The sequence below is a fragment of the Aedes albopictus genome, chromosome 3 (assembly GCF_035046485.1).
Source record: "Aedes albopictus strain Foshan chromosome 3, AalbF5, whole genome shotgun sequence".
NCBI lineage: Eukaryota > Metazoa > Arthropoda > Insecta > Diptera > Culicidae > Aedes > Aedes albopictus.
In genome coordinates, this window is record NC_085138.1 from 416,075,712 (window position 1) to 416,090,829 (window position 15,118).

The following is a 15,118-nucleotide window of genomic DNA, read 5'->3' on the forward strand; positions in this document are numbered from 1 at the left end:
AAAAAAAAAACCCTATGTTTTTAAATCGATGATTTTTTTTTCTGGAGAAAGGTATTTCAATTACCTACATTTTCTCCAAACAATGTTGCTGTGACATATTTAAGGGAAAAAAGTTTTTCTAACAAAAACTTTTTTCATGTCTACATTGAGTGAATATTTTTCATCGTGTTTCGTGCCAACTTGGCCATATATAGGTTCAGTAGCCTCTCATCATCCAATGAAACTTTATGGATGTTTAAAAATTTGTTTAAGAATAAATTTTGCTTTTTCAGAACATGACGACCCATACAAACAATCGTGATGTCGCATACAAAAAGCGTGACATAGAGGAGAGGGGGCGTTGAAAAAGGTCGAACTTTGCGTGACATAATTTGTGTATCACCCTTTAGACTAAATCGATTTCGCTCAAATGCTGAACGTAGCTTCTGGGAGTCCAAAACAACTGATACAGGAGGTAAGCCTTGGCATTTTTCGAATTTTATGTTATTCATATAAGTGTGGGCCACCCTAATACGCCTTTTTCAAATGTTAGTCTAGATAAATGTTAGATTATGCAAAATTGATTCTTAAACAAATTTTTAAACATCCAGAAAGTTTCATTGGTTGATGAGAGGCTACTGAACCTATATATGGCCAAGTTGGCACGAAACACGATGAAAAATATTCACTCAATGTAGACATGAAAAAAGTTTTTGTTAGAAAAACTTTTTTCCTTTAAATATGTCTTAGCAACATTGTTTGGAGAAAATGTAGGTAATTGAAATACCTTTCTCCAGAAAAAAAATCATCGATTTAAAAACATAGGGTTTTTTTGTAATATCGATATAATTTTTAAAACCTTTATTTTTCAGTGTTGGAACTAATTTTGTATTTTTTGGATATTTTTGCAAAAAACTTCATGGAATTTCACGATAGTCCGCCATACAACACTTTTTTGTTCTTGTCATTCTTGAGTTACATCGATTTGAAAAAAAATCTATGAAAAAAATAGGCCCTCTTCAAATGTTACTCTTGAAAAATTTCGAAAAACAAAATATGCAAAGTTGCTTAGAAAGACCTATTGTTTATGCCCACAAAGTTTCGTTCGATTCTGAGAGGGTGCTGCCAACCGTTGGTCGAGTTGGCGCGAAATTCGTCATTTGCTCGTCCTTTTCTAGTTTTTCTTTAAAAGTAATTTTTAGTTTTTTTTTCTTTTTGCAAAAGTGAATAGTGCAATGTTTTTAATTTTTCACTAGTAATTCAAGCAATTCAACCAGCTAAATGGGTGATGCCCTGGGGAGGCGATACCAGATTTCCCAAGCCAAAATATCTCAAAAAAGACGAAAAACACTAAAAACCCCGGTAAAACCAGTGGATATACCGAACTTTTGTGGGCTATTTCCCCTTTTTTGGGTTGAGAAGTTTCATAACAATATTACCCAGTCGTTTAAAAACCGTAATAATGTTTGAATAGTTGCAACCACTTGAACTATACGTCATTTTGATTCATCACAAGGCCTAGATTAAACATTTTGAAAGGATGCTCCACCTGGTGAGGAAATTAGGGCATATGTCTATCACACCGAGGATCCGGGGTCAAATCCCACTTCCAACACTCACAAAATGTAGGTTTTTTCTTTGGAAGGGACGTGAGCCGTAGGTCTCGAAATGAACTTGCCTCAAGTTAAAAATCTCGCTTGTAAAGACAAAATTGTAGTTTACGCAACAAGGTGCAGAATGAAGGTGGATAGTTTTTAACAAAACTTTCTCAAACTGTACACTGATGTTCATAGCAAATTTTAAGAAAGTCTGATCATAGCAGATTATATTGTGCAGTTGTCACAATTTTTCAAACCTGCGTCCAGAAAGCATCCAGAAATTTGTCATAACTGAAAACAGCGTTGTAATGGCTAATTACGCAACGCAAACTAATGCTGTAATAAACCATTACAGCACTGCTAATTTGGTATGGGAAAGTAGGCCTTTTTCTGACAGATTTGCGATAAGAAATTGCAAAAAAAATCTTAAAAACAAAGTTCACTCCATAAAAACTATTGAAAAATCTTTGGGAAACTCCAAGTCCAATTTGCAAAAAAAAATCTTTGATAAATTGATAATATGAGTAAAATTATTAGAAATCTTCTAATTAATACTCTAAGAAACTTTCAAATTTTATTCGGGGCGCTCCATTTCTCCCGTGAACAATAGAAAGGCATCATCTTTCTCGTCTAAACGCCGCAGCCTGAATCTACCTAACTCCTAACAAAAACCTACGGTGGACGGTGGCGGTGGCGGCGGCTTCCGGCCAAGAAAACAGAAAAGACAGAAGATCAAAACTAACTTGGACAGAGTATCTCCACCTTCTCTTCCTCCTCGTCGTCTATCCCCAACAGTTTGGCGCCTTCCTGCAGACTTGGACAAACTTTGATTCCGAACAAACTCAAGTTCATCGCAACTCCGGTCCGCCGGAGTCGTCCGCCGGAGCGCAGAGGAACGCAGATGGATGCAGCCAGCAACAGCAGCGCAGTACTTTTGCCTGGAACTATTATGAAGATTATACTTTCGCTGCCCGAACGGTCGGACCGACCGTTAGGTTGGTCGGTTCGTTCAATACCTCCCTAATGGATGATGGTGATTTTTTCTTTCTTTTTCTCAGGCGAGCTTTTCCATGTTTTCCGGTTTCCGTCCCACCGTTTGCTCCGTCCGTACCCACAGTCAGTGTAGAAGTGAAATTATGCAGTTCTCTCAGGAGGAAAAGTTTGGCGCTCGTCGTTTTCTTTCAACGCGTTTCGAGCTCCGCTCTGGTGCCTTCCGTTTCGTTCCCGTTCTTCGGGAAGTTAATTAAATTAATTAAAATAACGATAACGACGGTGATGGCTGGGCCGAGCTGGTGAACAAGCCAAAGTCTTCGTTGTTACATCATTGGAATACGGTGGGAGGAATTTGATTTTTCTTTTGAAGGTGAAAGGGGTTTGCGACAGTTGAAAGGTATGGTAAAAAATTAAGGAAAAATGATAAAAAAAAGAAAAAAAAATCGAAAAAACAAAAACAGAAAAATACTGAAAGCGTTATGAGAACATTAAACAAATAACAAAGTTTATTTCATAAAATTTTGATAGTTTTCGCTCAAATATAACCTCTCAATTAACCGATTTTGATCTCAAATTTGTATAGCGGTTCTGGTGTGATGGTGTGATCGAGCATGTTCCTATCGCGTTGAGAACCTGGGATTGAATCACACTCCTCACAAACTCGCAAAATGTGAATAGAAGTAAAGCATGGGTCCCGAGATGAACTTGTCTTTTGTTTCACTTTTTCCATTCCAGCTCCCAAGTCACACCATACTGACCAATCGATGCACCAGAAGAGCTGCCCAACTTAACCTAAGTTTTTTTTTCTTCTTCTTTTCACCATTAGCTTCGCTAATTAAATATCTTTAAATTTTCAATAAAACTGTACCAACTTAACATATTTTCCTAGTTAGTGAGTTGCGCCTTGATACGTTCTTCACTCTGCCCGATAGAAAAAGTAAACTATTGAAGACGAAAGTACCGATCGGACTTCTTTGTTCAGGATTCTCTTTTGTTTCTTTTGTGGAGCGACAAACTTTACCTAACTGAAAACAGTTGAACTATCATCACAATCCAGTCACTGAAAACTTTTCCTGATCGTTTTACCACCCCAGCGCCACCGGCTCCTACGGTGATTCTTCTGCTTCGAACATCTATTTCACACAACAGAATTTCACTACAAATCAATGAAAGAGGACGAATTTCACGGCAACTCGGGTTTCTCGGGTTTGGTAGCACCTTTTCAGAAATGCAGAAGTCCATAGACAGAAACACAAAATTATTACCGGTGCGATGGCATAGTTAGTTCACGCGTCTCACCTGGCAAACCAGGTAGTCGTGGGTTCAAAGCCCACCAGAACTGCATACACTTTTTATTTTTTTTCTGTTTGAATTTGTTTTTTTTTTTCAATACGTTGAAAAAAACTGAAACAGACATCTCTAAGAAGAATTGATTCTCTTCCAATACTTCTAGGAACTTATCATGAGATTCTTCCACAAAATGTAGGCCAAAATTCTATATGAGTTCCTTCAGAGCTGCTTCCATAGTTCTTTCCGATTGTTTTCCTCCTGAAATTAATTCGGAGATTTCTCCTCGAATTCCTCCAGTAAATCCTACATAGATTTCTTTCGAGTGCTTTCACGAATTCTTCCGAAAATTTCACCACAATTCCTCTGAGATTTACGCAGAAATTCTTTGAAGTGTCGAGCAGAAATTTCAAGCATTAAAGCATGAAATCTGAAGCATATTTACTTAGATTTCTCCACATTTATATTTTGAAAGTTTTCCTAATGATTCCTCTAAGGATTCCTAAAAAAGTGCTTTCCTAAATTCTACAGGAAACTTTCCAATAACTCTTCTAGTATTCGCAAACAGTTTCGAAATGTATTTTTTGCAACTCGGCATTATAAATACTTACTTTACACTTGCCGTCTTGGCACCGAAACGGCCTACTTTTTCGCACTATTTCAAACAGTTGCATTATGGTTCATAATGCAACTTATTTCGGTTGCATTATGAACCATAATGCAATTGTTTGATCAACAATCTGAGTTTTCACCTTGGTTGCCACCGTTCCCACGGTAAGAGCTTGCACAAATGTGACGGTTATAGCACAGCTTGCTTGATCCAAACTTTGGGTCTAGTATGTTGAAGCACGTGGTCGTTCTCATTGAACTACCGCGAAACATGATGGTACTGATGGAAATGATCAAATTCTAGTGAATATTTTTGATCATTGCAAAAAATGTTGTATGCAACTCGTTGCAAAACTCGATTTTTACAGCACTCTTCGTATTTATCCAACTCGGCAAGCCTCGTTGGATAAATGTACGACTCGTGCTGTAAAAATCATCATTTTGCAACTCGGTGCATAAATAACTATTATGCAATTCAGTATCATACTATCCATTTTATAGGACTCATTTTGGTATCATAATGGCCAATTTTTCCGAACTGATTCGTTATGCAACGGAAATGAGTTGCATAATGAAAAATAGTTGCATAATGTTAATAATGCAACTCATTTGAATTGCATTATAAACATTATGCAACTTAAATGAGTTGTATAATGATAAAATCATTGAATTAAATTTTGTATGGAACCTGTTGCAAAACTCGATTTTTTCAGCACTCTTCGTATTTATCCAACTGTAGGTACGACTCGTGCTGAAACAATCAACTTTTTGCAACTCGTTACATAAATAACTATTATCCAAAGATTCCTCCGTGATATTTTCAATTGATTTTTTCCATAAATTTATCAGAAATCTCATTCAAACATTGCTCAGAAACTCTCCTAGAATTATTTCAATGAATAAAAAATAAAATAAAATAAAAAACGACTGCTCCAGGATATTTTTAAGAGGTTTTCTAGGAATTCATCCATTTATAGCACCAATAATTCTCACTAGGATCGTAAAATAGTATTTCAACCATACCTTGAGGAGTTATTCTGAAAATTTCTCCTAGAACTGTTCCAAAGCTTTCTCGGAGAAACCTTTAAAGTTACTTTCAATTTTTTTTTTCAAAATTCCACTACAACCCCTATGTGATTTATGCAGAAATTCTTTCACGGGTCTTGCAGAGATTTCGAACATCTCGACAGGAATTCTTTCAATTAAATGTTAAGCATTTCTCTATAATTTTTTTTTAAATTTTCCTAGTGATTTTTTCAAGGATTCCTAAAAATATTTTCCCAACATTCTTCAGAATGTTTTTCCAATAATTCTTACTGTAATTCGTAAACAGTTTCGTAATATATGTTATCCATTGTTCCATTAGAAAATGTACTAAGAATAGGCATAGTTCCAAAAATTCCTCCAGACATATTTTAGAAAATTTTTCCAAGAACTTTTCAGGAAATTATATCAAGCATTGTTGCAGAAACTCTTTGAATGATTTGTTTCAGAATTATTTCAATAAATTCTTCTATGAATTTAGAAAATGAGATTTCTTTACAGAATTTTTCTAGGAGTTCATCCTGTCATATCACCGATAGTTCTTAGTAGGATTCGTAAACAGTTTTTCCTTTGGAGTTATTCCAAAAATTTCTCCAAAAATTGTTCCAAAGATTATTCCAGGAATTTTTCCAAGGATTGCTCCAGTAAATTTCTGACGGAATCCTCTTAAACTAGGAATACTTTTAAGAATTCCTCCAGGATTTCTTCCTTCCACAAAGAATTCTTAGGAAAATTCTTCCTGGGGTTCTTTCAACGATTGCTGCAGTGTGTCAACTGATTTATCTTTGAATTCTTTCATTTAATTCTCCGGAAATTTTAAGAAGGATTTCTCAATTTTTTATTCATTTCGCCAGACATTCTGCGTAATAGCCTTTTTCAATGGCTCCTTCAGGATTTCATCCAAAAATTGCTCTAGACATTTTTCTTATGATTCTTCGAGAAATTCTTTTCGGAATTCCTTCAGTATTTTTTTCCCAAAGAATCCTCCAGAAATTGTTCCAAAGATTTTTTCAGTTTTTTTATAGGGTATCGCGCCACTTGGGCGGTGGCTTCTATATTCGTCTGTTTTCCACTATAACTCAGTTAATTTTGAATCAATTGACTTGAAATGTTGTACACGGGTAGATACTATACCTATCTCACCACACTCCAAAAGTTGTGTCAATTGGTTCAAATTTGACTGAGTTATAGTGGAAAACAGACGAATATAGAAACCACCGCCCAAGTGGCGCGATTCCCTATTATTTTTTTTTTCTAAAAACAATTACTCCGTCTTCGGCCAGAGGCCACCCAAACTGAATATTACTAACATTACACAACGGACAACGCATATAACACCCAGTGGCCCAGTGGAGAATTGTCCGTTTGACGAAAAGTTTTCCACGACTGGAGCGGGAATCGAACCCACACTTCGAGGCTTACGAGATAACTAAATGGCTGACGCTGCTAAACCGCTCAGTCACGAAGCCTACAAAGGATTCCAGGGATTCATCCAGGAAATCCTTCACGGAATCCTCTTCAACTAGGAATACTTCCAAGAATTTCTCCAATAATTCTTCCTTTCCCAAGGAATTCTTACGAGAAGTCTTCCTGGAGGTTTTTCAAAGATTGCTGCATACAAACAATTTGTCCTCGAATTCTATCATTGCATTCCCCGGGAATTTTAAGAAAGATTTCTCAACTTTCCATTCGTTTCGCTGGTAATTCTTCGTATCAGCATACTTCAATGACTCCTTCAGGATTTCTTCCAAAGATTGCTCTTGAAATTTTTCCTATGATTCTTTGAAAAATTCTTCTAGGAATTCCTTCAGCATTTTTTTCCAAAGAATCCTCCAGAAATTGTTCCAAGGATTCCTCAAGGAATCGTTTCAATTATTTCTCCAGAAAATTTCTCAAAGATTTCTCCAGACAGTCTTCCAAGGATTTCCTCCGGTTTTTTTTTCTGAAGCATTCCTTCTATAATTCTTGATGAGTTTTGTCATAGAATTCTCGGTGATTTCTCCAATTTTCCCCGTATCAAGCCACATATTTTTCAAACCATTCTTTCAGAAACTGTTCTCGGAACTCCTCGAATCGAGGCATTCTTTTAAGAATTAATGCAAGATCTTTTCCAAGTATTCCACCATGAATTCCTCCTATGTTTCCAAGTATTCTTCCAAGAAATCTTCTGATCATTCTCCAAGAATTTTTGTAAGGATTGCTCCAGGATTTTTTTCAAGAATTCTTCCAAGAATTTTCAAAATATTCGTACATAAATTGCTTTACCAATTCTCCCAACGATTCCTCTTGTAATTCTTCCAAGGTTTTCTCCAGGAATTCTTTTAAGTACTCTTTCAAGAATGCTTCCAAGAACTTCTCCAGGAATTCTACCAAGGATTCCTCTCGCAATTGTCTTGCCGTTTCGTCCAAGAATTTCTCCAAAAAACTCTACTAATGATTCCTGTAGAAATTCTTCCAAGATTGCCTCCAGAAATTCCTAGAAGATTGCCTCCAGAAACATTCCTAGAAGAATGTATCTTAAGATTCATCCATGAATTCCTTCACAAATTTTCCAAGCATTCTCTACGATTTTTTTAAGAATTTCTCCAAAACAATCTTCCAAGGATGTCTCCAGAAATTCTTCCAAGATTTTTTTCAAGAATTTTTCTAGGATTTTTTCAAGGATTCCTTCAAAAATTCTTCCAAGGATTTCTCCAGGAATTGTTCCGAAGCTTCCTTCCAGGAATTCTTCTATGCGTTCTTGACATTTTTTCTAAGGATTCCTCCAGGACTTCTTTCAAATATTTTTCCAGGAATTTTTCCAAGTATTCTAAGAATTGCTCGAAAAGTTCTTCCAAGGATTGCTCCAGAAATTCTTCCAATGATTTCATCAGGGGTTCTTCCAAGGATTTCTCAAGAAATTCTTATAAGTATTCTTCCACGAATTCTTCGAAGAATTTCTCCAAGTATTCTTCCAAGCATTCCTCCAACAATTCTTTTCGAAGTTCTGCCATGAATTCCAGCGAAAATTCTCTTGATGATTCCTCCAGGAACTCTTCCAAAGACTTCTCCAGTTGATCCGAGCATTCTTACAAGAATTCCTCCAGGATTTTTTTTGCGAAATTCCCCAGAAATTAAAAATGCTTTCAAGCATTCCTTCAAGAATTTTCCCAAAGATTAGTCTATGCAGAAGCATTCCTACAAAAATACATTCCTCTACTGCCGTTACATGCATGATTGTTCCATGTTATATGGGATTCCCATATAACATGGGACAATCGGGCGTAGAACGGCAGTCTAGGAATTCCTCCAAGAATTCTTTCAAATATTTGTTGGAAACAAGGATTCCTTCAAAATTTCTTCCAAGGATTTTTTCAGGAATTGTTTCGAACATTCCTTCAAGAGTTTTTAATCATACCTCCGAAAATTCTTCCAAGGGTTCTTTCAGGGATTCTTCCAATAACGCCTTCAAAAATTCTTTCAAAGGTATCTCCGGGAATTTTCCAATGATTCCTTCAAGAATTCTTCCAAGGAAGAAGTTCAGGAATTGTTTCGAGCATTCCTTTATGAATTCTTACAAGCATTCACCAAGCAAACTTATCTAAGAATTACTTTTGGAACTCTTCCAAGTATTTCTCCACGAATTCTTTCAAGATTAAAAAAATCTTCCAAGGATTCCTGCAAGTTTTTTTTTACTTCCTTCTAGAAGTTCCCAAGAATTTCTTCAAGAAATTTTCCAAGGATTTCTCTAGGAATTCTCCCAAGAATTCTGCATATTTTTTTTAAGGATTCCTCTAAGAGTGTTTTCCAGCATTCTTTCAAATATTCTTTGAAGTATTCCTCCAGATTTTTTTCCAAAAAGTTCAAGTTTCCTCTAGAAAATGCGTTTGAAAAACTACAAGACACTTTTCCAAGTTATTCCTCCAGGATTTTTACAGACAATTCTCCAGGTTTTTATTCAGAGTTCTCATCAGGAGTTTCTTGGATGATAATATCAATAATTTCTCTCGATGATCCTTCAGATCCTCCAGGTTCTTTCAAAGAATTCTTCTGATTTTTTAGCTCTTGGATTCCAGAATTCCCAGAATTAGTGATTGGGAAACAATTTGACAAAATCTTTGAGCAATTCGTAAAGAAGTTTCCGAAGGAAAACCTAAAGGAACCTCTTGGAAAAATAATGAGGGAAATTCTAAGATGAATTTCTAAAAAAAAGTCTGCAGGTGTATCTGTATAAATTTCAGGAATAATTTATAGTAAGAAACCACTAACTCAATTTACCAGATGAATGACTGAAGAAGTGTTCTTGGAGGAATATCTGAAGTTTTTTCTATATGAATTTCTGAGGAAATTCCCAAAATAATCGCCGAATTATTTTGTTTTGCGAAATCGCTGGAGGAATTATTGCGAAAAGCTCTACATAAATTTGTGATGGTATCTCTGCATAAATTCTAAGAGAAAACGCTGGAGCAATATAATGGAGGTAAGCACGGTAGAATTCTTAGAGGAAGCTTTCAAAAAACTTGTGGAGCAATGAATAAATCTCTGTACGAATCTTTGGGTGAATCTATAGAGTTAATTCGAATAGCTTCTCCCGGACAGGGTTATAAGACTAATCTCCAAAATAAATCCTAGATTTATTTATTTATTGATAGAACTCCTGCAGATATCTTTGGTGTAATTCTGCAAATATCTAGAGGAATCTGTGAAGAAATTGTTTGAGGAGTTTGTGAAGACTTTCTGGATGTAACCCTGAATAATTCATGCAAGGAACTCTAACGCAACTCATAGACAAAGCTCTGTCTGTTAAACATCCAGTGCCATATCAAAGAGATCTCTGTAGTAATTTTTGAAGGGCTACCTGAAAGAACTTCTAGAAGAGCTTCGGGAAGAATTACACAAAGCATTTTTGAAGAAACTTTGGATAAAATTTGAAAGAAATCTTGAGAGGAGTTGCTGGAAGAATCTCTGGGAGAATTTCTGGGGAAATGTCTGGACAAATACCAATGTGAATATGTTGAGCGATTCCTGGAAGAACTTTTGCTGGAACTATGCTGTATCTCCTAAAGAAATTTCTGGATGATTTTTGAAAAGAAAAATCCAGTGAAATTCCTAGAGGAATATCTCTGAGATAATTTGGAAAATTCCAAGAGAAGTCTTGTAAGGAATCCATAAAGGAATCGGTGGAGAAATTGCTGAAAGTATTTTTAAGAATATTCTTGGGAGTTACTCTTGAGGAATGTGGTAGAATTCGTGGATATTTGAGTGAGTTCACAAAAGGAGTTGGTGGTAGATTCGCTCGAAAGATTCCAGGAAAAAAATAAAAAAACTAATATAAGTCTTTTGAAACAATCCTCTGAGAAAATCTTTCGATTCCTATAATAATGTAATTCCTTTAACCTATGAAGAAATGCCCAGAGAAATTCTGCAGACAATTTTGGGAAGAATTCAATCGCTTTCTTATTGAGTCTCTATAAAAATATCCTAGGGAAATCTCAGGAGAAATTCGTGGAAAAAAACTCTGCAAAAGTACGTGAATGAATCTTTGAAAGAACTCTGTGGTGGATTCTGTGGAAGAATTCCTAGAGGATGACAAAATTTCTAAAGAAAACCCTAGAAAATTTTTAGGTGAAAACTCTGGAGAAATTCCAAGACAAATATCTGGTGAAATCTCTTGAGAAATTCCTAGAGGAATCTATGAAAGAATTTACAGAAGAGTCTTTGGAGAAACTACTGAACGATTTTTTGAGAAAAGTTGTGGAGGAAACTCTTAAGGAAAATATGAATAGGTTCCTGGAGAATTTATGAAAATAATAACGATTTTTAGAGCATTTTCATCAGGAGTCTCTGGATAAATTCTTGGAGTAATTCTCTGGTAGATTTTTAAAGGAATCTTTGACCGGAATTCTGGAGGAATCTGAGGAGATTTTTAAGATGATTCACTTAATGGCATTTGATGGATTTTTGGTGGAATATTTAAAGGATTACTGAAAGAAGTTTTGGACAAATTTTCGAAAGAATCTCTGAGGCATCCTTGCAATCGCCATGTCAAATAATTCTTCAAAAATCTATAATAAATCTTCTGACATCGATATGAATCACACGTTTTTATTTCTCCAAGCAGACACCTTACACTCAGAATCAGCTCTTTGCCTTCCTTATATCTTTTTTGAAACATCATTTTTTTTACCAAAATCACAAGTTTATTGCCAGAATCCTCAGTTTCTTTCTTGAAATCCCATTTTTTTCTCTTTGTTTCCTCGAAGCTACCATCTTTTTCATGGAATTACAATAGCATGCTTCTAGAATCCTTAGCTGTGTTTTGAAACACTCATTTTTTTTTTTAATAAATTCCCATATGCTTCACGATATATTTAAAATTCACTAGATTCTTCAACAAATCTTAAACTTTTTACTAGAACAATGGGATTTTGGCTCAATTCTACATTTTCTCCCATGTATTTCTAGCCTTTTCTTAGCACCTCCAGCTTGCTCCGGGAATCTCCAGCATTTTTGGAAGTTCAAAATATCTTTTTTTTGAATCCTCCTAATGCTTTTGTAATTTGCATCTTTTCAGATTCACTGTATTTCTGTAGGATCAATTTAGTATTTCCAGGGTTATAAGGGATTCTTTTTAGGATTCAGCAATTCAGGAAACCTAGCTTTTAATTGGAAGAACTATCGTGTATCCAGAATCCTAGTAGTAATATCTGGCCATTTGACCGGATGTCGTTTGGCCGAACGCCATTTGGCCAAATGCCATCTGGCCGAATGGTCGTTTGGCCGAATGCCGTTTGACCGAATCTTGATCAAAATAATTCATAGGAATTTTTTGACATTCTAACTCTACCAATATGATCATAAGGAATATATCCTTCTTTTAATCATAGACTATTCTTTCTAGTTTTAACATTGAGGAATAAGTTGGCATTGAAACTGCCAATATTTTATCAAAGATCATTCCTCCTTTGAACCATGGGCAGTGTTGCCACATTTTTATCTGTACCGGAGGCTCAAACATCTTTTTTATCTGTACCAGATATTCTAAAAATCTAATGTACCCAAAATCTGTACCAAATTTGTACCACATTTGAATTGAAATACCCAAAAAGGAGTATGAAATCCATGCTAAACTATGAAAAACTGTTAATTTGAGTATACTGTTACCATTTTTTTGAACTTTAAAAACAAAAACATCAGTATTAAAAATGTTCTAAATTGGAATTTTAATGATTTTTTCCCAATTTAAAAAATTCTGTACCATTCTGTACCATTTGCTGAAAATCTGTAATCTGTGCCGTACAGAATAATCTGTACCTGTGGCAACACTGATCATGGGCTGTTTCGAGTTATTCTGATGCGCAGAGGAGTGGCATGATCACTTAAGTTCATCATTAATTTTTCGGCCAAACGGCTTTCGGCCAAATGGAATTCGGCCGAATAACCATTATGGCCAAATGGCGTTCGGCCAAATGACCCGGAACCAAACGCCATCGGAATTTTTTGGGGCTTACCTTGAAAATTATAGCTGAGGATGTTATAACCAAACTTTCGTATGACGGTAATTTTCAGAAATGACGTTTGGAGGTCTCCAAGGCGAAATTTTTGAAAAAAAGGCTATTTTTAGGTGGAACTCACATTTTTATATTTGTTACGGATCGATAAAAATCCAAACTATTTAGTAAAAATAAGAAACGACATGTTTTGGTAATTTTTGTACCGCCTTTTCGAATTCACCGTAATTTACTTTTTACAGAAAAGGTTCTCAAATTCAAACTAACACTTACATTTTTTAAAGAAAAAAATATCCTCTATTGTCGGGAAGGATGAGTCCCAATTATTATGTGTTTTCTATAAATATCACACAAGGATTGTCCAAAAACTTAGATTAAATAAAAAACCACCTATGCACAACAGGTTTGTTACTGTTCTTTTTGTGGTAGAGAAAAAAATAATCAAGATTCATTACATTCTGAGAGGATGCTACCAAACCACCTGATGTGAAATTCATCGTAAACTGCGTCCACATTCGCCGTTTAATTTACATGACCTTACCTCAACTAGATAACTGAACTGATAGGTATCAATATATATATATATACTGTATGTACGATAACGCAAACAAAACATAAACAACTGGTGTGTGGTGTCTGTAGTTACAAACAGTGTGATTTGTTTCTTTTTCTTCCGACAGCTGCAGATGAGCCTTCTGTAATATGTACAGTTTTTTTTTTATTTGTTTTTATCTTATAACTATTCTCCTTCATCTAATCGTTACATCAAAAGTGATTTTTTTCTTTCAAGAATACACAATACTTTTCTTTTACTCCGACTTCCAAAAAAAGTGCTGGTGACGACCTTACGCCAGCGAGTGCACCTTGGCCGACAGACAGTTGTGCAAGACAAACACCACCGGCTTCGGGCAGCACTCCATGTCCAGTTCCTGTCGAATAAGCTGACATTACATTCCTAGAAATTCCATCGAAAAGAAATAAGGTAGGGCAGTGGCAATACTTACGATCTCGCCGCCATCCTCACTGCCGGAGAAGTCCAGGTAGAGCAGTTTGTTGCCGTCGTCGGCCGATCCTTTCAGGCGATCGAACGAAAACGACCACAGGGGTTGTTTGGAGCCACCGGTGCTGCCGAGGGCCGAATCCAGCAGGCAGAAGCCCCGATCCAGGTGGACGATTAGCTGACACGGACGGCCCTGTGAATGGGGGTAGGGAAAAGAGAGATAGACGTTTGAAACATTTTCACATGAAATCGCTTTTGAAATTCCCTGAAATATCTCTGAATCCATTATAGCAGAGCTAGAGCAGAGCTAGAGCAGAGCTAGAGCAGAGCTAGAGCAGAGCTAGAGCAGAGCTAGAGCAGAGCTAGAGCAGAGCTAGAGCAGAGCTAGAGCAGAGCTAGAGCAGAGCTAGAGCAGAGCTAGAGCAGAGCTAGAGCAGAGCTAGAGCAGAGCTAGAGCAGAGCTAGAGCAGAGCTAGAGCAGAGCTAGAGCAGAGCTAGAGCAGAGCTAGAGCAGAGCTAGAGCAGAGCTAGAGCAGAGCTAGAGCAGAGCTAGAGCAGAGCTAGAGCAGAGCTAGAGCAGAGCTAGAGCAGAGCTAGAGCAGAGCTAGAGCAGAGCTAGAGCAGAGCTAGAGCAGAGCTAGAGCAGAGCTAGAGCAGAGCTAGAGCAGAGCTAGAGCAGAGCTAGAGCAGAGCTAGAGCAGAGCTAGAGCAGAGCTAGAGCAGAGCTAGAGCAGAGCTAGAGCAGAGCTAGAGCAGAGCTAGAGCAGAGCTAGAGCAGAGCTAGAGCAGAGCTAGAGCAGAGCTAGAGCAGAGCTAGAGCAGAGCTAGAGCAGAGCTAGAGCAGAGCTAGAGCAGAGCTAGAGCAGAGCTAGAGCAGAGCTAGAGCAGAGCTAGAGCAGAGCTAGAGCAGAGCTAGAGCAGAGCTAGAGCAGAGCTAGAGCAGAGCTAGAGCAGAGCTAGAGCAGAGCTAGAGCAGAGCTAGAGCAGAGCTAGAGCAGAGCTAGAGCAGAGCTAGAGCAGAGCTAGAGCAGAGCTAGAGCAGAGCTAGAGCAGAGCTAGAGCAGAGCTAGAGCAGAGCTAGAGCAGAGCTAGAGCAGAGCTAGAGCAGAGCTAGAGCA

At 36.9% G+C, this 15,118-nt stretch overlaps 1 protein-coding gene across 3 annotated transcripts in view; it reads right to left on the reverse strand.

Annotated features, from left to right (window-relative positions):
• Positions 1 to 955: 955 nt before the first annotated feature.
• The window catches only part of LOC109622131 (beta-1-syntrophin), an 804,166-nt gene continuing 790,003 nt past the window's right edge, over positions 956 to 15,118 (reverse strand). For 2 of the 3 annotated variants that reach the window (XM_029875688.2, XM_029875686.2), the window contains exons 11-12: positions 14,005 to 14,193; positions 956 to 13,941 (exon numbers count right to left, since the gene is read on the reverse strand). In XM_029875688.2, the coding sequence (XP_029731548.1) occupies positions 13,846 to 13,941; positions 14,005 to 14,193 (285 nt within the window). In that variant the 3' untranslated portion in view covers positions 956 to 13,845. The remainder of the gene's footprint in view (positions 13,942 to 14,004; positions 14,194 to 15,118) is intronic. The other variant, XM_029875687.2, reaches the window with a different exon arrangement.